At 37.2% G+C, this 22,902-nt stretch overlaps 1 protein-coding gene across 1 annotated transcript; it reads left to right on the forward strand.

Annotated features, from left to right (window-relative positions):
- The first annotated feature begins 3,323 nt into the window (after positions 1-3,323).
- On the forward strand, positions 3,324-22,513 carry si:ch73-290k24.6 (uncharacterized). Its single transcript, XM_067445454.1, has 5 exons — positions 3,324-3,704; positions 4,061-4,102; positions 6,065-6,289; positions 18,908-19,069; positions 21,173-22,513. The coding sequence occupies exons 3-5, from the start codon at positions 6,145-6,147 to the stop codon at positions 22,180-22,182; spliced, it is 1,317 nt and encodes a 438-aa protein (XP_067301555.1). The 5' UTR covers positions 3,324-3,704; positions 4,061-4,102; positions 6,065-6,144; the 3' UTR covers positions 22,183-22,513.
- The last annotated feature ends 389 nt before the right edge of the window (positions 22,514-22,902 follow it).

Below are 22,902 nucleotides of genomic sequence, written 5' to 3' on the forward strand. Positions count from 1 at the left end.
AACCAATCGCTCCAGCGGCCGTGCTCAGCTCCTCAACACTCGGTCCTGCTCTGCTTCACTACAGTAACGTTAATAACCAATCGCTCCAGCGGCCGTGCTCAGCTCCTCAACACTCGGTCCTGCTCTGCTTCACTACAGTAACGTTAATAACCAATCGCTCCAGCGGCCGCACTCAGCTCCTCAACACTCGGTCCTGCTCTGCTTCTCTACAATAACGTTAATAACCAATCGCTCCAGCGGCCGTGCTCAGCTCCTCAACACTCGGTCCTGCTCTGCTTTACACTACAGTAACGTTAATAACCAATCGCTCCAGTGGCCGTGCTCAGCTCCTCAACACTCAGTCCTGCTCTGCTTCACTACAGTAACGTTAATAACCAATCGCTCCAGCGGCCGTGCTCAGCTCCTCAACACTCAGTCCTGCTCTGCTTCACTACAGTAACGTTAATAACCAATCGCTCCAGCGGCCGTGCTCAGCTCCTCAACACTCGGTCCTGCTCTGCTTCACTACAGTAACGTTAATAACCAATCGCTCCAGCGGCCGTGCTCAGCTCCTCAACACTCGGTCCTGCTCTGCTTCACTACAGTAACGTTAATAACCAATCGCTCCAGCGGCCGTGCTCAGCTCCTCAACACTCAGTCCTGCTCTGCTTCACTACAGTAACGTTAATAACCAATCGCTCCAGCGGCCGTGCTCAGCTCCTCAACACTCAGTCCTGCTCTGCTTCACTACAGTAACGTTAATAACCAATCGCTCCAGCGGCCGTGCTCAGCTCCTCAACACTCGGTCCTGCTCTGCTTCACTACAGTAACGTTAATAACCAATCGCTCCAGCGGCCGTGCTCAGCTCCTCAACACTCGGTCCTGCTCTGCTTCACTACAGTAACGTTAATAACCAATCGCTCCAGCGGCCGTGCTCAGCTCCTCAACACTCAGTCCTGCTCTGCTTCACTACAGTAACGTTAATAACCAATCGCTCCAGCGGCCGTGCTCAGCTCCTCAACACTCGGTCCTGCTCTGCTTCACTACAGTAACGTTAATAACCAATCGCTCCAGCGGCCGTGCTCAGCTCCTCAACACTCGGTCCTGCTCTGCTTCATTACAGTAACGTTAATAACCAATCGCTCCAGCGGCCGTGCTCAGCTCCTCAACACTCAGTCCTGCTCTGCTTCACTACAGTAACGTTAATAACCAATCGCTCCAGCGGCCGTGCTCAGCTCCTCAACACTCGGTCCTGCTCTGCTTTACACTACAGTAACGTTAATAACCAATCGCTCCAGTGGCCGTGCTCAGCTCCTCAACACTCAGTCCTGCTCTGCTTCACTACAGTAACGTTAATAACCAATCGCTCCAGCGGCCGTGCTCAGCTCCTCAACACTCAGTCCTGCTCTGCTTCACTACAGTAACGTTAATAACCAATCGCTCCAGCGGCCGTGCTCAGCTCCTCAACACTCGGTCCTGCTCTGCTTCACTACAGTAACGTTAATAACCAATCGCTCCAGCGGCCGTGCTCAGCTCCTCAACACTCGGTCCTGCTCTGCTTCACTACAGTAACGTTAATAACCAATCGCTCCAGCGGCCGTGCTCAGCTCCTCAACACTCAGTCCTGCTCTGCTTCACTACAGTAACGTTAATAACCAATCGCTCCAGCGGCCGTGCTCAGCTCCTCAACACTCGGTCCTGCTCTGCTTCACTACAGTAACGTTAATAACCAATCGCTCCAGCGGCCGTGCTCAGCTCCTCAACACTCGGTCCTGCTCTGCTTCATTACAGTAACGTTAATAACCAATCGCTCCAGCGGCCGTGCTCAGCTCCTCAACACTCAGTCCTGCTCTGCTTCACTACAGTAACGTTAATAACCAATCGCTCCAGCGGCCGTGCTCAGCTCCTCAACACTCGGTCCTGCTCTGCTTCTCTACAGTAACGTTAATAACCAATCACTCCAGCGGCCGTGCTCAGCTCCACAACACTCGGTCCTGCTCTGCTTCACTACAGTAACGTTAATAACCAATCGCTCCAGCAGCCGTGCTCAGCTCCTCAACACTCGGTCCTGCTCTGCTTCACTACAGTAACGTTAATAACCAATCGCTCCAGCGGCCGTGCTCAGCTCCTCAACACTCGGTCCTGCTCTGCTTCTCTACAGTAACGTTAATAACCAATCACTCCAGCGGCCGTGCTCAGCTCCACAACACTCGGTCCTGCTCTGCTTCACTACAGTAACGTTAATAACCAATCGCTCCAGCAGCCGTGCTCAGCTCCTCAACACTCGGTCCTGCTCTGCTTCACTACAGTAACGTTAATAACCAATCGCTCCAGCGGCCGTGCTCAGCTCCTCAACACTCGGTCCTGCTCTGCTTCACTACAGTAACGTTAATAACCAATCGCTCCAGCAGCCGTGCTCAGCTCCTCAACACTCGGTCCTGCTCTGCTTCACTAAAGTAACGTTAATAACCAATCGCTCCAGCAGCCGTGCTCAGCTCCTCAACACTCGGTCCTGCTCTGCTTCACTACAGTAACGTTAATAACCAATCGCTCCAGCAGCCGTGCTCAGCTCCTCAACACTCGGTCCTGCTCTGCTTCACTACAGTGACTTTAGTCCCAACTGATCAGAGGTGTACAAAGTACACAACTTCATTACTTGAGTAACAGTACTACTGGTCAAATATTACTCCGTTACAAGTGAAAGTTGTAAAAGTATTTGTTTTCAAAAGTACTTAAGTATCAAAAGTACATTTCTTTTTTATGTACAAGAGTGATTCCTGAAAGGCTTTCTGCAAAAACCCAAACACCTTTTAAAGAAGAAAAAAATCATCCGCTGACTTTCAGAGCTGCTACAGAAACGACTTTCGACTTCGAGGACCTTGATAGAAATGTAGTGGAGTAAAAAGGACGATATTTGCCTTTCAGATGTAGTGAAGTTACAGTCATAAGTTTACAGAAAAAAATAATACTCAAGTAAAGTACAGATACTCAAAAAGTGAACTTTAGTACAGTACTCGAGTAAACTTACTGTCCACCTCTGCGACTGATGGGGTCAAAAGTAATCTGCATCTTATGTTCGAAGTGAAATTATACTATTCTGCATTTGTACAAAACACCACCTGCTATTAGCGATTAGTGATAGACCACACTTGTGAGTTATAGACCAGAGCAAATATATATCTCTGTCTAAAACATTTTCTTTTAAAATTACGTTTTTCTGAAAACAGTACTTTCGCCCCTGCTCTCCCCTACTTTAATAATGTCCGCCTCTGTGTGGACGCCGTCTTCCTATCTTACCAGCTGTTGCTAGGAGAAACCTAGGTCTGCTCTGATTGGTCTGCATCCTGCAGCCTCGAGCCAATCAGCATCATATCCGATGAACGTTCCTGACATTATATGTCTGCAGCCTCGCGCCGTGTGTTGTAAATATGAGATTTTACATTTGAGTGTATCATATATATGTAACTAGTGCGTGTTTTTGCGTGCGGTCGTTTAAATATCCCGGTGCGCTCGTGTGTCGTTTGTGATGTTACGGCTGAAGCTCCGTGTGCAAATGGCGGATGGAGAGAGACAGTCGGTGCAGAATCCGAAAAAATGAGCGAATCAGAGAGAAAAGCGACTGTCGTTCCAGGCCGTTTGCTTCAATAACACAAACGCTCTCGGACATCAAGCATCGCCGATCACTCGCCACCTTCAGTAGCCTCATTCATATCATCATCGATACGGTTTGTGTGATTATTACTGCACAGGTGCTTTAACTAAAGCATAATGCTCACTGTATTCTGTTCCGCGCCTGCATCTGATTGGGCCTGCGATCTTTTCCGTTTGCACACAGACATTTGTTGCTTTTATGTTTAAAGTTTGATATCACACATGCACGCGCAGAAAAACATTTAAATGCGGCTTCCTTCTGCTCGCATGCAATAGCAGTTTTCTGAAGAACATGTATTACACACACAACACGGCGTACACGCATGCATCATATTGCACACGGTTTGAAATGAGCTAATATTTGCGTTTATGAGATTTGAGAGTATTATTTTCAGCAATGGTTGATTATGGTTTTAATTCTCATTTGTAGATGATCCTGACAGCCTATATGGACACCTGTGTCCATCACCAGGTAAAGGCACTTTACAACACGCGTGTGTGTGTGTGTGTGTGTGTGTGTGGGGGGGGGGGGGGGGGGGCAGTGTAAGGGGATAGAAAATACGGTTTTTACAGTATAAAAACCATTACGCCTATGGAGAGTCCCCATATGTCTCAAAAACAAACGCGTTTGGTGTGTGTGTGTGTGTGTGTGTGTGTGTGTGTGTGTGTGTGTGTGTGTGTGTGTGTGTGTGTGTGTGTGTGTGTGTGTGATTTAGACTTGTTTTAGACTTAGTTTGATATAGACTTGTCCATAATACAAAGTCCAAAAGCAATTGGCGATTGATTTCGTTTCACATGACCATCTTTTTTTTAGCTTACACTAAAAAATTCAGAGTGAAAAACAACCCAATGTTGGGTCAAATATGGACTAACCCAGCGATTGGGTTGTTTTAACCCAGCGATTGGGTTGTCTTAAGCAAATATTTAACCCAACCGCAGGATTAAAACAACCCAATCGCTGGGTTAGTCCATATTTGACCCAACATTGGGTTAAAACAACCCAGCATTTTTTAGAGTGTACAGTGAATCACACAATTTAACGTTTTTTATTGGTTATACGAACATTTCATTTTACAAACATTATGAGTATGTTATTTTAGATTTTTTAAACTATTTTTTTTAAACTGTTACTTAAACTAGTAACATTCTTTAAAAAAGTTAGACGTAACTGAAACGTAGATCCCATGAATGATTTTTGAGGTAACATTTTTACATTTTTAATTGATATTCTATTAATGTTACTAAAAAAAACATATATATTCCATTTTTATAATTTTGCAAACATTATGGGGACGTTGCTCTGAACATTATGAAACAAGTAGTAACATAAAAACATGATATTGTGAGAACATTAATAGAGACCAGATACTTGAATGGACATTGTATGAATATTACTGAACATTTGTTCATATTTTTGTGCCTGTTACTACACTACAGTGTAATTTAAGTTAAAAAATGTCCCTGTAATATAATGTAGGTAAGTTTCTGTGAAATGAAACTATGTTTGAGACTTATAAGTTCTCAGTTGTTGGAAGAAATGTTTTGGTGAAAGATCATGAAAATGTGTTTTTGTTTAAAATAACATGCACTGATGATTTCATGTTGATTTTCATTTCATTTTAAAGGGTTAGTTGACCAAAAAATGAAATGTCTGTCATTAACTCCTCCCCCTAATGTCGCTCCACACCCGTAAGACCTCCGTTCATCTTCACACACAGTTTAAGATATTTTATATTTAGTCTGAAAGCGTATGTGTAAAAGTGGGTTTGTGTTCAATCCTCAAATAAAGATTCAAACGGTTATGAATCAGCATATTGATTCATGATTCGGATCGCCAATGTCACGTGATTTCATCAGTTTGACACGCGCGATCCGAATCATGAATCAATTCACTGATTCATAACCGTTTGAATCTTTATTTGAGGATTGAACACAAACCCAGAAGAGAAGCCAATGCTGAATAAAGTCGTAGTTTTTGTTATTTTTGGACCCAAATGTATTTTGGATGCTTCAAGAGACTCTAATTAACCCACTGATGTCTCATATGGACTACTGTGATGATGTTTTTATTCCCTTTCTGGACATGGACAGTATAGTGTGCATACACTTGCATACGCTCTCAGACTAATTATAAAATATCTTAAACTGTGTGTGAAGATGAACGGAGGTCTTACGGGTGTGGAGCGACATTAGGGGGAGGAGTTAACGACAGACATTTCATTTTTGGGTCAACTAACCCTTTAACAGATTATAAGGATGCATAACACTTGCCTGAATGATAAAAACCGACAGAGTTATTTGAGTCTCTTTGGCACTAATAAGAAAAAAACTGCGCCGGCGCAATCATCCGCCTCTAGGGGTTAACGATTCAAAGATTGTGCCTTCTGTGCACTTGTTTAAAGTTTCTTTCTATCTTTTGACGTGTTCCTGAAAGACTCTGAGGGCTCCATAGCAGCAGTTCTGGAGGAAAAGGAGGAGCGAGTGTTTCGGTGGCGGCACGCCCTGCTGCAGGGTATGGAGTACCACAGTTCAGGGACGCTGCCTCTGCTGGGCAGCCCGCGCTACTGTCCCGGCACGAACAGCGCCAGCGGATACCTGTGCCAAACCGGCCATTGCTGCCAGGAGACGGGCTGCTGCACCTACTACTATGAGCTGTGGTGTGAGTCCTTCTGTTTGCTCATACATACACAAGTACACTGCAAAAAATGCTAGTCTAGTCTAAATATCAAAACATTCTTACATTAAGAAACATTTACTAGACAAGTAAAAATGATTGTCTTGTTTTGGGAAAAAATAACTCAAAATGAAGAGAGTTTTTGATTAAAATAAGATTAATAATCTGCCAATGGGGTGAGAAAAATAATCTGAATTCAAACAGAAACCCTGACGAAGGCATGTTAAGCCGCAACGCGTAGGTGTATCTGTCACCAATTTTTAATTGCTTAAGCCATGAACAAATAAAGGCTTTTTAACTTTCTCAATACACCCATCGAGTGCCTTGGACTACTTTTGCTTTTAGACTTAATTTTCCCACATAACCAAAGAGCACCGAGACTTTACACCCTGGGCAGCACTTCTTGCATTCCTTTGCATTGAAGAAAACAAGATTATTTTGCTTATTTTAAGCAAAAACTCTCTTAATTTAGAGTTATTTTTTCCCAAAACAAGATAATAATTTGTAGTTGTAGTTGTGTTTGAAGTCCATAAAAAATGCAGCTGTCCGTCAAATAACGTGCTCCACACGACTCCGATGGGCTAATAGAGCTTCTGATTCGAATCGATGCGTTTGTGTGAGAAAAATATCCATATTAAAAACGTTATACAGGAAACCTGCCTTGAACTCTTCCATTGTAACCCACGGCTGTTTAAGCCACAAGATGGCGCCAGCGTTAAGCACAGAAGTAGAACCGGTCAAGATAACTCGCAGTACCCGGATGAGCGGGTGTTACCTGGAAATAACATACCGCTGGAATGCGCGATTGACCAATCAGAATCAAGTATTTCACAGAGCCGTGTAATAAAGGCAAAATAAAGCTGTACTGAAGCTGGTTTGTAGCAGACCAACAGTTAGCTGTTATTAGTGCTGTTATTTAGTGTTAAATTAGGCCTATTGTAATTGGGTTAGGTTGCTTTCTTTACTATGAATTTAAGTTAACTGTGTTTTGTATCTATTTATAATTAAGTATACTTTAAACTTTTAATAAATTGTTTAATTTAAAGAATAATAAAAAAATAATCAATAAAAAGACGTTATTTAATGCCACCCACCATCGTTTTGTGGCTCTCTTTTTAAAAAGTATCGATTCAGGCACCGCGTTTAGGCACCGGTACCGTTTTAAAAGTACCGGTTTGGCACCGGAATCGTAAAAAACCCAAACGATACCCAACCCAACTCATTTTTCAGTTGGCCGAATTGAAATTCCGTGAATTTATGCCATTTAATTACTTAATACTATGTATCAGTACTACAACTACACAGCTTAGAACATCATCTATATACAATAATGATCATACATTAAGACTAGCGCATACGGATTATAAATTAACCCAGAGATATGTAGGTTATGACATTGCCATAACGATCCACCATCCAGTACGTATTGGATCTGATCCAGCTACGTCATCGTGCTACAGGCTGCAGCGAGGGGTGTCTCGAACATGTAGATGTGATCAGTCACTATAGAAAATTTACACACTACAGTAACCTTATTGTCTTCGTGTATGACGGTACTGTTATCACGTGAGCAAACGCAACATGAGCGCCATTCTGAACTCGGGTGTGTGTGTGTGTGTGCGTGTTAAACTCATAATTTACTGCTTATTAATAGTTAGTGAGGTAGTTTGGTAACACTTTAGTATGAGAAACACATATTCACTATTAACTATGACTTCTGCCTCAATAAACTCATAATTTACTGCTTATTAATAGTTAGTAAGGTAGTTTGGTAACACTTTAGTATGAGGAACACATATTCACTATTAACTATGACTTCTGCCTCAATAAACTCATAATTTACTGCTTATTAATAGTTAGTGAGGTAGTTTGGTATCACTTTAGTATGAGAAACACATATTCACTATTAACTATGACTTCTGCCTCAATAAACTCATAATTTACTGCTTATTAATAGTTAGTGAGGTAGTTTGGTATCACTTTAGTATGAGGAACACATATTCACTATTAACTATGACTTCTGCCTCAATAAACTCATAATTTACTGCTTATTAATAGTTAGTAAGGTAGTTTGGTATCACTTTAGTATGAGGAACACATATTCACTATTAACTATGACTTCTGCCTCAATAAACTCATAATTTACTGTTTATTAATAGTTAGTGAGGTAGTTTGGTATCACTTTAGTATGAGGAACACATATTCACTATTAACTATGACTTTTGCCTCAATAAACTCATAATTTACTGCTTATTAATAGTTAGTGAGGTAGTTTGGTAACACTTTAGTATGAGGAACACATATTCACTATTAACTATGACTTCTGCCTCAATAAACTCATAATTTACTGCTTATTAATAGTTAGTAAGGTAGTTTGGTATCACTTTAGTATGAGGAACACATATTCACTATTAACTATGACTTCTGCCTCAATAAACTCATAATTTACTGTTTATTAATAGTTAGTGAGGTAGTTTGGTATCACTTTAGTATGAGGAACACATATTCACTATTAACTATGACTTTTGCCTCAATAAACTCATAATTTACTGCTTATTAATAGTTAGTGAGGTAGTTTGGTATCACTTTAGTATGGGGAACACATATTCACTATTAACTATGACTTTTGCCTCAATAAACTCATAATTTACTGCTTATTAATAGTTAGTGAGGTAGTTTGGTATCACTTTAGTATGGGGAACACATATTCACTATTAACTATGACTTCTGCCTCAATAAACTCATAATTTACTGTTTATTAATAGTTAGTGAGGTAGTTTGAAATCACTTTAGTATGGGGAACACATATTCACTATTAACTATGACTTTTGCCTCAATAAACTCATAATTTACTGCTTATTAATAGTTAGTGAGGTAGTTTGGTATCACTTTAGTATGGGGAACACATATTCACTATTAACTATGACTTTAGCCTCAATAAACTCATAATTTACTGCTTATTAATAGTTAGTAAGGTAGTTTGGTAACACTTTAGTATGAGGAACACATATTCACTATTAACTATGACTTTAGCCTCAATAAACTCATAATTTACTGCTTATTAATAGTTAGTAAGGTAGTTTGGTATCACTTTAGTATGAGGAACACATATTCACTATTAACTATGACTTCTGTCTCAACAAACTCATAATTTACTGCTTATTAATAGTTAGTAAGGTAGTTTGGTATCACTTTAGTATGAGGAACACATATTCACTATTAACTATGACTTCTGTCTCAATAAACTCATAATTTACTGCTTATTAATAGTTAGTAAGGTAGTTTGGTATCACTTTAGTATGAGGAACACATATTCACTATTAACTATGACTTCTGCCTCAATAAACTCATAATTTACTGCTTATTAATAGTTAGTGAGGTAGTTTGGTATCACTTTAGTATGAGGAACACATATTCACTATTAACTATGACTTTAGCCTCAATAAACTCATAATTTACTGCTTATTAATAGTTAGTGAGGTAGTTTGGTATCACTTTAGTATGAGGAACACATATTCACTATTAACTATGACTTCTGTCTCAATAAACTCATAATTTTCTGCTTATTAATAGTTAGTAAGGTAGTTTGGTAACACTTTAGTATGAGAAACACATATTCACTATTAACTATGACTTCTGCCTCAATAAACTCATAATTTACTGCTTATTAATAGTTAGTGAGGTAGTTTGGTATCACTTTAGTATAGGGAACACATATTCACTATTAACTATGACTTCTGCCTCAATAAACTCATAATTTACTGCTTATTAATAGTTAGTGAGGTAGTTTGGTATCACTTTAGTATGAGGAACACATATTCACTATTAACTATGACTTTAGCCTCAATAAACTCATAATTTACTGCTTATTAATAGTTAGTAAGGTAGTTTGGTATCACTTTAGTATGAGGAACACATATTCACTATTAACTATAACTTCTGCCTCAATAAACTCATAATTTACTGCTTATTAATAGTTAGTGAGGTAGTTTGGTAACACTTTAGTATGAGGAACACATATTCACTATTAACTATGACTTCTGCCTCAATAAACTCATAATTTACTGCTTATTAATAGTTAGTGAGGTAGTTTGGTAACACTTTAGTATGAGGAACACATATTCACTATTAACTATGACTTTAGCCTCAATAAACTCATAATTTACTGCTTATTAATAGTTAGTAAGGTAGTTTGGTATCACTTTAGTATGAGGAACACATATTCACTATTAACTATGACTTCTGCCTCAATAAACTCATAATTTACTGCTTATTAATAGTTAGTGAGGTAGTTTGGTATCACTTTAGTATGGGGAACACATATTCACTATTAACTATGACTTTAGCCTCAATAAACTCATAATTTACTGCTTATTAATAGTTAGTGAGGTAGTTTGGTAACACTTTAGTATGAGGAACACATATTCACTATTAACTATGACTTCTGTCTCAATAAACTCATAATTTACTGCTTATTAATAGTTAGTAAGGTAGTTTGGTAACACTTTAGTATGAGGAACACATATTCACTATTAACTATGACTTTAGCCTCAATAAACTCATAATTTACTGCTTATTAATAGTTAGTGAGGTAGTTTGGTAACACTTTAGTATGAGGAACACATATTCACTATTAACTATGACTTCTGTCTCAATAAACTCATAATTTACTGCTTATTAATAGTTAGTGAGGTAGTTTGGTAACACTTTAGTATGAGGAACACATATTCACTATTAACTATGACTTTTGCCTCAATAAACTCATAATTTACTGCTTCTTAATAGTTAATAAGGTAGTTTGGTATCACTTTAGTATGAGGAACACATATTCACTATTAACTATGACTTTAGCCTCAATAAACTCATAATTTACTGCTTATTAATAGTTAGTGAGGTAGTTTGGTATCACTTTAGTATGAGAAACACATATTCACTATTAACTATGACTTCTGTCTCAACAAACTCATAATTTTCTGCTTATTAATAGTTAGTAAGGTAGTTTGGTAACACTTTAGTATGAGAAACACATATTCACTATTAACTATGACTTCTGCCTCAATAAACTCATAATTTACTGCTTATTAATAGTTAGTAAGGTAGTTTGGTATCACTTTAGTATGAGGAACACATATTCACTATTAACTATGACTTTAGCCTCAATAAACTCATAATTTACTGCTTATTAATAGTTAGTGAGGTAGTTTGGTAACACTTTAGTATGAGGAACACATATTCACTATTAACTATGACTCTAGCCTCAATAAACTCATAATTTACTGCTTATTAATAGTTAGTGAGGTAGTTTGGTATCACTTTAGTATGAGGAACACATATTCACTATTAACTATGACTCTAGCCTCAATAAACTCATAATTTACTGCTTATTAATAGTTAGTGAGGTAGTTTGGTATCACTTTAGTATGAGGAACACATATTCACTATTAACTATGACTTTAGCCTCAATAAACTCATAATTTACTGCTTATTAATAGTTAGTGAGGTAGTTTGGTATCACTTTAGTATGAGGAACACATATTCACTATTAACTATAACTTCTGCCTCAATAAACTCATAATTTACTGCTTATTAATAGTTAGTGAGGTAGTTTGGTAACACTTTAGTATGAGGAACACATATTCACTATTAACTATGACTTCTGTCTCAATAAACTCATAATTTACTGCTTATTAATAGTTAGTAAGGTAGTTTGGTATCACTTTAGTATGAGGAACACATATTCACTATTAACTATGACTTCTGTCTCAATAAACTCATAATTTACTGCTTATTAATAGTTAGTAAGGTAGTTTGGTATCACTTTAGTATGAGGAACACATATTCACTATTAACTATGACTTCTGTCTCAATAAACTCATAATTTACTGCTTATTAATAGTTAGTAAGGTAGTTTGGTATCACTTTAGTATGGGGAACACATATTCACTATTAACTATGACTTCTGCCTCAATAAACTCATAATTTACTGCTTATTAATAGTTAGTGAGGTAGTTTGGTAACACTTTAGTATGAGGAACACATATTCACTATTAACTATGACTTTAGTCTCAATAAACTCATAATTTACTGCTTATTAATAGTTAGTGAGGTAGTTTGGTAACACTTTAGTATGAGGAACACATATTCACTATTAACTATGACTTCTGCCCCAATAAACTCATAATTTACTGCTTATTAATAGTTAGTGAGGTAGTTTGGTATCACTTTAGTATGGGGAACACATATTCACTATTAACTATGACTTTAGTCTCAATAAACTCATAATTTACTGCTTATTAATAGTTAGTGAGGTAGTTTGGTAACACTTTAGTATGAGGAACACATATTCACTATTAACTATGACTTCTGCCTCAATAAACTCATAATTTACTGCTTATTAATAGTTAGTGAGGTAGTTTGGTATCACTTTAGTATGAGGAACACATATTCACTATTAACTATGACTTTAGCCTCAATAAACTCATAATTTACGGCTTATTAATAGTTAGTGAGGTAGTTTGGTATCACTTTAGTATGAGGAACACATATTCACTATTAACTATGACTTTAGCCTCAATAAACTCATAATTTACTGCTTATTAATAGTTAGTAAGGTAGTTTGGTATCACTTTAGTATGAGGAACACATATTCACTATTAACTATGACTTTAGCCTCAATAAACTCATAATTTTCTGCTTATTAATAGTTAGTAAGGTAGTTTGGTAACACTTTAGTATGAGAAACACATATTCACTATTAACTATGACTTCTGCCTCAATAAACTCATAATTTACTGCTTATTAATAGTTAGTGAGGTAGTTTGGTATCACTTTAGTATGGGGAACACATATTCACTATTAACTATGACTTTAGCCTCAATAAACTCATAATTTACTGCTTATTAATAGTTAGTGAGGTAGTTTGGTAACACTTTAGTATGAGAAACACATATTCACTATTAACTATGACTTCTGCCTCAATAAACTCATAATTTACTGCTTATTAATAGTTAGTGAGGTAGTTTGGTATCACTTTAGTATGAGGAACACATATTCACTATTAACTATGACTTCTGCCTCAATAAACTCATAATTTACTGCTTATTAATAGTTAGTGAGGTAGTTTGGTATCACTTTAGTATGAGGAACACATATTCACTATTAACTATGACTTCTGCCTCAATAAACTCATAATTTACTGCTTATTAATAGTTAGTGAGGTAGTTTGGTATCACTTTAGTATGGGGAACACATATTCACTATTAACTATGACTTCTGCTTCAATAAACTCATAATTTACTGCTTATTAATAGTTAGTGAGGTAGTTTGGTAACACTTTAGTATGAGAAACACATATTCACTATTAACTATGACTTCTGCCTCAATAAACTCATAATTTACTGCTTATTAATAGTTAGTGAGGTAGTTTGGTAACACTTTAGTATGAGAAACACATATTCACTATTAACTATGACTTCTGCCTCAATAAACTCATAATTTACTGCTTATTAATAGTTAGTGAGGTAGTTTGGTATCACTTTAGTATGAGGAACACATATTCACTATTAACTATGACTTCTGTCTCAATAAACTCATAATTTACTGCTTATTAATAGTTAGTGAGGTAGTTTGGTATCACTTTAGTATGAGGAACACATATTCACTATTAACTATGACTTCTGCCTCAATAAACTCATAATTTACTGCTTATTAATAGTTAGTGAGGTAGTTTGGTATCACTTTAGTATGGGGAACACATATTCACTATTAACTATGACTTCTGCCTCAATAAACTCATAATTTACTGCTTATTAATAGTTAGTAAGGTAGTTTGGTAACACTTTAGTATGAGGAACACATATTCACTATTAACTATGACTTTAGCCTCAATAAACTCATAATTTACTGCTTATTAATAGTTAGTGAGGTAGTTTGGTATCACTTTAGTATGGGGAACACATATTCACTATTAACTATGACTTTAGTCTCAATAAACTCATAATTTACTGCTTATTAATAGTTAGTGAGGTAGTTTGGTAACACTTTAGTATGGGGAACACATATTCACTATTAACTATGACTTTAGTCTCAATAAACTCATAATTTACTGCTTATTAATAGTTAGTGAGGTAGTTTGGTAACACTTTAGTATGAGGAACACATATTCACTATTAACTATGACTTTAGCCTCAATAAACTCATAATTTACTGCTTATTAATAGTTAGTGAGGTAGTTTGGTAACACTTTAGTATGGGGAACACATATTCACTATTAACTATGACTTTAGCCTCAATAAACTCATAATTTACTGCTTATTAATAGTTAGTGAGGTAGTTTGGTAACACTTTAGTATGGGGAACACATATTCACTATTAACTATGACTTTAGTCTCAATAAACTCATAATTTACTGCTTATTAATAGTTAGTGAGGTAGTTTGGTAACACTTTAGTATGAGGAACACATATTCACTATTAACTATGACTTTAGCCTCAATAAACTCATAATTTACTGCTTATTAATAGTTAGTGAGGTAGTTTGGTATCACTTTAGTATGAGGAACACATATTCACTATTAACTATGACTTTAGTCTCAATAAACTCATAATTTACTGCTTATTAATAGTTAGTGAGGTAGTTTGGTAACACTTTAGTATGAGGAACACATATTCACTATTAACTATGACTTCTGCCCCAATAAACTCATAATTTACTGCTTATTAATAGTTAGTGAGGTAGTTTGGTATCACTTTAGTATGAGGAACACATATTCATTATTAACTATGACTTTAGCCTCAATAAACTCATAATTTACTGCTTATTAATAGTTAGTAAGGTAGTTTGGTATCACTTTAGTATGAGGAACACATATTCACTATTAACTATGACTTTAGCCTCAATAAACTCATAATTTACTGCTTATTAATAGTTAGTGAGGTAGTTTGGTAACACTTTAGTATGAGAAACACATATTCACTATTAACTATGACTTTAGCCTCAATAAACTCATAATTTACTGCTTATTAATAGTTAGTGAGGTAGTTTGGTAACACTTTAGTATGAGGAACACATATTCACTATTAACTATGACTTTAGCCTCAATAAACTCATAATTTACTGCTTATTAATAGTTAGTGAGGTAGTTTGGTATCACTTTAGTATGAGGAACACATATTCACTATTAACTATGACTTTTGCCTCAATAAACTCATAATTTACTGCTTATTAATAGTTAGTGAGGTAGTTTGGTATCACTTTAGTATGAGGAACACATATTCACTATTAACTATGACTTTTGCCTCAATAAACTCATAATTTAATGCTTATTAATAGTTAGTGAGGTAGTTTGGTATCACTTTAGTATGAGGAACACATATTCACTATTAACTATGACTTTAGCCTCAATAAACTCATAATTTACTGCTTCTTAATAGTTAGTGAGGTAGTTTGGTATCACTTTAGTATGAGAAACACATATTCACTATTAACTATGACTTCTGCCTCAATAAACTCATAATTTACTGCTTCTTAATAGTTAGTGAGGTAGTTTGGTATCACTTTAGTATGAGGAACACATATTCACTATTAACTATGACTTCTGCCTCAATAAACTCATAATTTACTGCTTATTAATAGTTAGTGAGGTAGTTTGGTATCACTTTAGTATGAGGAACACATATTCACTATTAACTATGACTTCTGCCTCAATAAACTCATAATTTACTGCTTATTAATAGTTAGTGAGGTAGTTTGGTATCACTTTAGTATGGGGAACACATATTCACTATTAACTATGACTTTTGCCTCAATAAACTCATAATTTAATGCTTATTAATAGTTAGTGAGGTAGTTTGGTATCACTTTAGTATGAGGAACACATATTCACTATTAACTATGACTTTAGCCTCAATAAACTCATAATTTAATGCTTATTAATAGTTAGTGAGGTAGTTTGGTATCACTTTAGTATGGGGAACACATATTCACTATTAACTATGACTTTTGCCTCAATAAACTCATAATTTAATGCTTATTAATAGTTAGTGAGGTAGTTTGGTATCACTTTAGTATGAGGAACACATATTCACTATTAACTATGACTTTAGCCTCAATAAACTCATAATTTACTGCTTATTAATAGTTAGTGAGGTAGTTTGGTATCACTTTAGTATGGGGAACACATATTCACTATTAACTATGACTTTTGCCTCAATAAACTCATAATTTAATGCTTATTAATAGTTAGTGAGGTAGTTTGGTATCACTTTAGTATGAGGAACACATATTCACTATTAACTATGACTTTAGCCTCAATAAACTCATAATTTACTGCTTATTAATAGTTAGTGAGGTAGTTTGGTATCACTTTAGTATGAGGAACACATATTCACTATTAACTATGACTTCTGCCTCAATAAACTCATAATTTACTGCTTATTAATAGTTAGTACGGTAGTTTTTGTAGTGTTTAAGTTTAGGTATCGGGTCGGATTAAGGGATGTAGAATAAGGTCATGAAGAATAAGGCATTAATATGTGCTTTATAAGTACTAAAAAACAGACAATACCCTAGTAATTTGCATGCTAATAAGCAACTAGTTAATAGTTAATAACTGAACCTTAAAATAAAGTGTTACCACCATGCTTGCAAAATGCACCAAAACTACTTTTAAACAGAAAATTACGGAATTTTAATCGCAGATCATTTCTTATTTCATTTTCATTTCTTTATTTAATTACATTTCTTTATTTCGTTATTCTTTATTTTACAGCTGGTCTATTCGAACAGGATTAGTATTACCCGAGGTCATTTATCTGGAAAAACTCTTGAAAGTTATGAATCATTATCAAAATTTACAGACGCAAATACATAAAGTGCAACAAAATAAGAACTTAAATGTGCATTTATGATGTTTTCATCTGTTTTCCTCTTTTAGTTTTCCTCTGTTATAGAAGCAAAATAGAAAATAGACGATAGTTTGGCCTGTAATGTTTAAATACACAAAAAATGTAAATACTGGTTAGAAATGCTAACTGTTTACTCATGCAATACAATAGATTCGTCATCTTTATTAGTCCAAAATCATGTGTACAAGACGATATGACTTGATCAGGACTGCCCACTCACTTGTCAATCAAGAATTGTTGGTTTCATGGAGCTTTGAAAGAAACGAGTCGAGTCAAAGCATTTTCAAAAGAGAAAAAGAAACAATTACATAAAACAAAACATCAAAAGACCATACTAAAAATCAAAGAAAATAAAAATAAATAAGTCTCAAGTCTGTTTTCAAAAACATCAATAGATTCAGCATTTATAAAAGCCAAACACAGTCTACATGCAAAAAACCTCACGGATTATCTTCAGGTTTGTGTGACGATATATCTCGGCTGAATTAATGATTAGCATTCTGTTTCCATCCACCAATTTTTATGCAGGATTTGGGGATATATCATTAAAAAAAACGACAAGATGCGCATTCATTCTAAAAATGCACATAAAAATCTCATGCACTCAATTGTGGTAAATAATTGTTTTGATCCGATAAGAAGACATGCACATTAATTACAATGGAAACACATTTACCGAGCATATCCCTCAATGCGCAACAACAAACTAGAGGCTGTGATTGGATAACTGGACTAACCAGCGGACCAATGGCGTCGCAGCATCTCAAATGTTGGTTTGGTGGCTCTGAAAAGCCTGAGGCAAAGACCCTGATCAGAATGATTTGGTTTAAATCTTTCAGAAGCGCCTCACACGTTCCCAAACACCAGCATCCAAACGCAAGAGAACATGACAGCACTTAGGGAGGAAAAAAGAAGACAAATGCCAAACTTCCTTTTTTTTTTTTACTGATATTTTATGACACTTTTCCAGGAAGTGAAGATTTTGTTCTCTTGAACATATGGGGTGCACATGTTTTATGTAATGTTCCAGTTTTGTGAATAAGTTAAAGGGTTAGTTGACCCAAAAATGAAATGTCTGTAATTAACTCCTCCCCCTAATGTCGCTCCACACCCGTAAGACCTCCGTTCATCTTCACACACAGTTTAAGATATTTTATATTTAGTCTGAGAGCGTATGCAATTGTATGCACACTATACTGTTTAACGGTTATGAATCAGCATATTGATTCATGATTCGGATCGCCAATGTCACATCAGTTTGACACGCGATCTGAATCATGAATCAATTCGCTGATTCATAACCGTTTGAATCTTTATTTGAGGATTGAACACAAACGCGGAAGAGAAGACAATGCTGAATAAAGTCGTAGTTTTTGTTATTTTTGGACCCAAATGTATTTCTGATGCTTCAAGAGACCCACTGATGTCTCATATGGACTACTGTGATGATGTTTTTATTCCCTTTCTGGACATGGACAGTATAGTGTGCATACACTTGCATACGCTCTTGGACTAAATATAAAATATCTTAAACTGTGTGTGAAGATGAACGGAGGTCTTACGGGTGTGGAGCGACATTAGGGTCACAAATGACATAAATTTCATTTTTTGGGTGAACTAACCTTTTAAATTCGCACCATTGGATGAAAGCACATCTAGTGCGGCCTTTCTTCCTCATGTGTTCTTGCTTGTGTTTCAGGGTTTTGGCTGCTGTGGAGTGTGCTGATCCTGTTCAGCTGTTGCTGTGCGTATCGTCACCGTCAGGCGAAGCAGCGCGTCCAACAGCAGCAGAGACAGAGGGAGATCAACCTCATGGCCTATCATGGAGCGTGCAGTTACCCGTCCTCCATGTTTGACCTCAGTAAGAATCGCTCCAGATTCATCATCGCAAAAATTTACTGTTGGATGCAAATTATGCCATTTTTGTAAATGTTTCGCTCTGTATTTGCAAAGGAAGCCGCCCCTGAATTGGGAGACAGCCATTGATTCACCCAATTGATTTTCTCAAAATGCTGATTCATTCAGGATTGAAGTAAACAGCTTTCTTTCTGAATGAGTCATTGAATCATTGATTCACCCAAATGATTCGCTCAAAACGCTGGAACGAAACACTGCTTTGCGTTGCTCGGAGATGCACAATACTTCTGCTATGGCTTTATTGGGAATCTTTTCATTGGCAAAATTGAGCAAAAACACAAGATTGTGTCTAAAATATAAAACAATATTAACTGTTTATCTTTTGAACTGTTGTATAAAATCAGGATCACATTTGCACTCATGCTATTCGGGACAAAAACCGCACTCGTGAGAAAAAAAGCCTATAATGGGTTACATTAATTCATTCAAGAGCTACTTTTATCCAAAGCTACTTCCAAATTTGGAATATCACAAGCAAATTTTTATAAAACCATATACTCATTCATAACTATTTATAAAATATTCAAGTGCACAATGCCAGGTTTAGCATAAACTACATTAGTTCGCTAAAGAAATGAGCAACCAAGGTTTTCTGAAATGCAGAGGAGAAAGACACAATAATAAATAATAACAAAAAGTTATAGTTATATAAAACAAGTGCCTTATATATTTTCCCAGAAATCTAAATGTAGATTAAGAAATCAGAGATATCGTAAGATATCAAATCATTACATTATATTAATGCATTTAGCGAAATAAAAGCAATTAGTCAAATTCGTCATAATACGCAACCACTCTGTTTATATTTGTTCAATCCTATAGCAGAATTGTTCTGAATAGTCGGAGAAACACAAAGTCTAAATGAAAACATGCAGTTACTTTTAAAGGGGTGATGAATTCAGAAATGAACTTTCCCTTGAGCTTTTGATATATAAAAGGTCATGGTAATATAAGAATATCCTGTAAGTTTCAGAGCTGAAAACTCCCTTGTTAGTCAAAGAAAAGCTTTTATAAACACCAGAAAATGAGGCTCTCAAATCAATGACATATTAGAAGATGAAACGCCGCCTATACAGATAAATGTGTACGCCTGCTTCTGTAGCCTCGCCCACCTGTTTCTGTAGTTCCACCCACCTGCTTATGTAGCCCCGCCCACTCATGCAGCTAAACGAGCAATAAACATGTCAAAGATAGCAAGATAATCGTCTGTAAACAAGACAGAGGTCGACATTGCAGACATATTGAGATTAAAACACAATGCTGTGCTTCTATAGTGGATCCGACAGGAATGGTGCAACACACTTATGTGATCAAAACGTCTTTTTATATGCGATAGTATTGCATAGAGGTCGTATTGATTATGTGTACGTGTCTAACAGAACATACCTTAGCACGCTGTCACAGGCTGGAGAATCCTTTATTTGTTGGTTCATTGCGAGATTAGACTCCCAGGGCTCGAAAAGCCCAACGTCCCGGGGCTATGTGTTTTCCAGACAGGCTACCAAAACGTAAGCCCGCCGGCGAATCTTAAATATTGAAATAACATTCACTTCTCGATCTGCGCTGTTCACTCTCTTGACTTGATATTTGAAGAGCGCGTGTGCGGTTCGCACTCATATACACAGATCGGGTGGGCCAAGTAATAAAAAATAATATTCCAATCAATCACGGATGGAAGAGAAATAAATCATTTTTGAAATTGTTTTTTTGATAAAGATGTTTACGAGCCCTGTGAGAGAATCATTCCGGTTGCCGCTTTCAAAACAACCCCTCCCTCATGTGAACTGACAGCGGAGCTGAAGCTCATTAAATATGCAAATCTTATCCAATCCTAGCCATGGCCGTTTACTTCCAAGTCTCCAGTGACACGCCCATCAAAACCCAGCGTTCAGGAGAGAGCCTCAAAACCAGTGCAGAAAATAGCCTATTACTAATTAGTTATGTTTTTGAATGTAAAAACCATACAAATGTCATTAGTTGACCTCAGACAACAGTATAAAAAATAAAACTAATAATCTTTAAACTAATCTTGAGTTTTCATTGGCAGGTTTCCTCGCGTCACTCAAACTGCCGACCTATGAGGAAGTAGCAGCCCAGCCCAGCACTCCGCCCCCTCCCTACAGCTCTGTCGCCTACCCACGAGGCTCCGCCCACCCTGGTCCGAGTCACATGCTTTCTTCACAGAGCTCTGACAACTACACCAGCTGCTCATGTGACTCCTGCTGTCCGTCGTCGCCCTGTAGCTCCTCCCCCTCTTCCGCCCAGCTCACGGACGAGACCGATACAAGCCATGCCTCCACGCCCTCCCTCAGCGAGCCTGGCCACGCCCACTCCGCAGTTATGCACAACGCGCCACTCAGTGAAAGTGGCCAATCACCAACGCTCGAGGCCGTGGGGGTGGAGCTTCCAAGCTCCGCCCCCTTGGATTGCAATGGCAACAACAAACCGGTGAATAACCTCAACACTAGCAGCACAGATAATGTTACTGAAATAGCCGACGCCTCCCAAACCATTAGTACTAACAATATCTGCGATGCAAACAATGCCAACAGCCCAACGTCGAAGAATATCACCAGCCTTTGTCATCCCGCCAGCATTTTGACCTCGTCTTCTTCATCTCTGCACCTCTTTTCAATCGCTGACCCACTTGGTGTTTGTCCCGAGCCGCAGAGGGAGGAGCCTGTTGCTCCGCCCCCTCAGTCTCCACCCAGGCCAGCTCTTTTTTCTCCCGACATTGAACCCGAACGCCGTGACTCTGCCGTAAGCGATCTGGACGTGGATCAAACGCACTTCCAGCAACGGCGGCTGACTGGCGATTCTGGCATCGAGGTTTGCCGCTGCCAGGTGGAACGTGAAGAAGAGGATGACGAGGAGGAGGAAGAAGGACATTTACCTGCAGAGTCGGCCATTGGGACGGATGACACTCTTCACGATAGTCCTGACTGTTCGGCCAGAGCCAGACAACTGCCAGATGATGGGGGCGGGAAAGAGGCGTGGCCTGTCTCCTCGGTTGCTCCGCCCACTGACACGGTCGTCATTGCAATGGAAACCGACTGACCTTATCGCGGATCTTAAAGGGATAGTTTACCCAAAAATGAAAATTCTGTCATGATTTACTCGCCCTCATGTTGTTCCAGACCTGTATGAGTTTCTTAGTTCTGCTGAACACAAAAGAAGATATTTGTAAGAATGTTTCTAACAAAGCAGATAGAGCCATCATTTACTACTAATCACTATTTTTCATTCACTGTTCTTTTCATCATTCACTATTTTCACTATAGTAATCAGTCCCAATTTTTCCCCCTACTATGGTAGTCAATGGTTGCTATTTCGGCTTGGTTACAAACATCTTTACAAATATCTTCTTTTGTGTTCAGCAGAAGAAAGAAACTCATACAGGTCTGAAACAACTTGAGGGCGAGTAAATGATGACAGAATTTTCATTTTTTTGGGTGAACTATGCCTTTAAAGTCGGTGACGCTCTATAAAAGCAACGTTAGAAATCTTTGGTCTTAAGAGTCACACACTACCATACATTTTGGGATAGCAAGATACCAACTGATATCATCAAGATAGCAACAAATCATGTGACACTGAAGACTGGAGAAATTATGCTGACAATTCACGAATATATTCACGTAGAAAACTGCTGTTTAAATTTGTAAAAATATTTCACAATTTTTACTGCATTTTGAGCAAATAAATGCAGCTTTTGTGACTTTTCAAAAACATTTAAAAATCCTAATTATATTTCACACTTTTGATCGGTAGCATCTG

Source organism: Pseudorasbora parva, chromosome 6 (genome assembly GCF_024679245.1).
Source record: "Pseudorasbora parva isolate DD20220531a chromosome 6, ASM2467924v1, whole genome shotgun sequence".
Classification (NCBI taxonomy): Eukaryota; Metazoa; Chordata; class Actinopteri; order Cypriniformes; family Gobionidae; genus Pseudorasbora; species Pseudorasbora parva.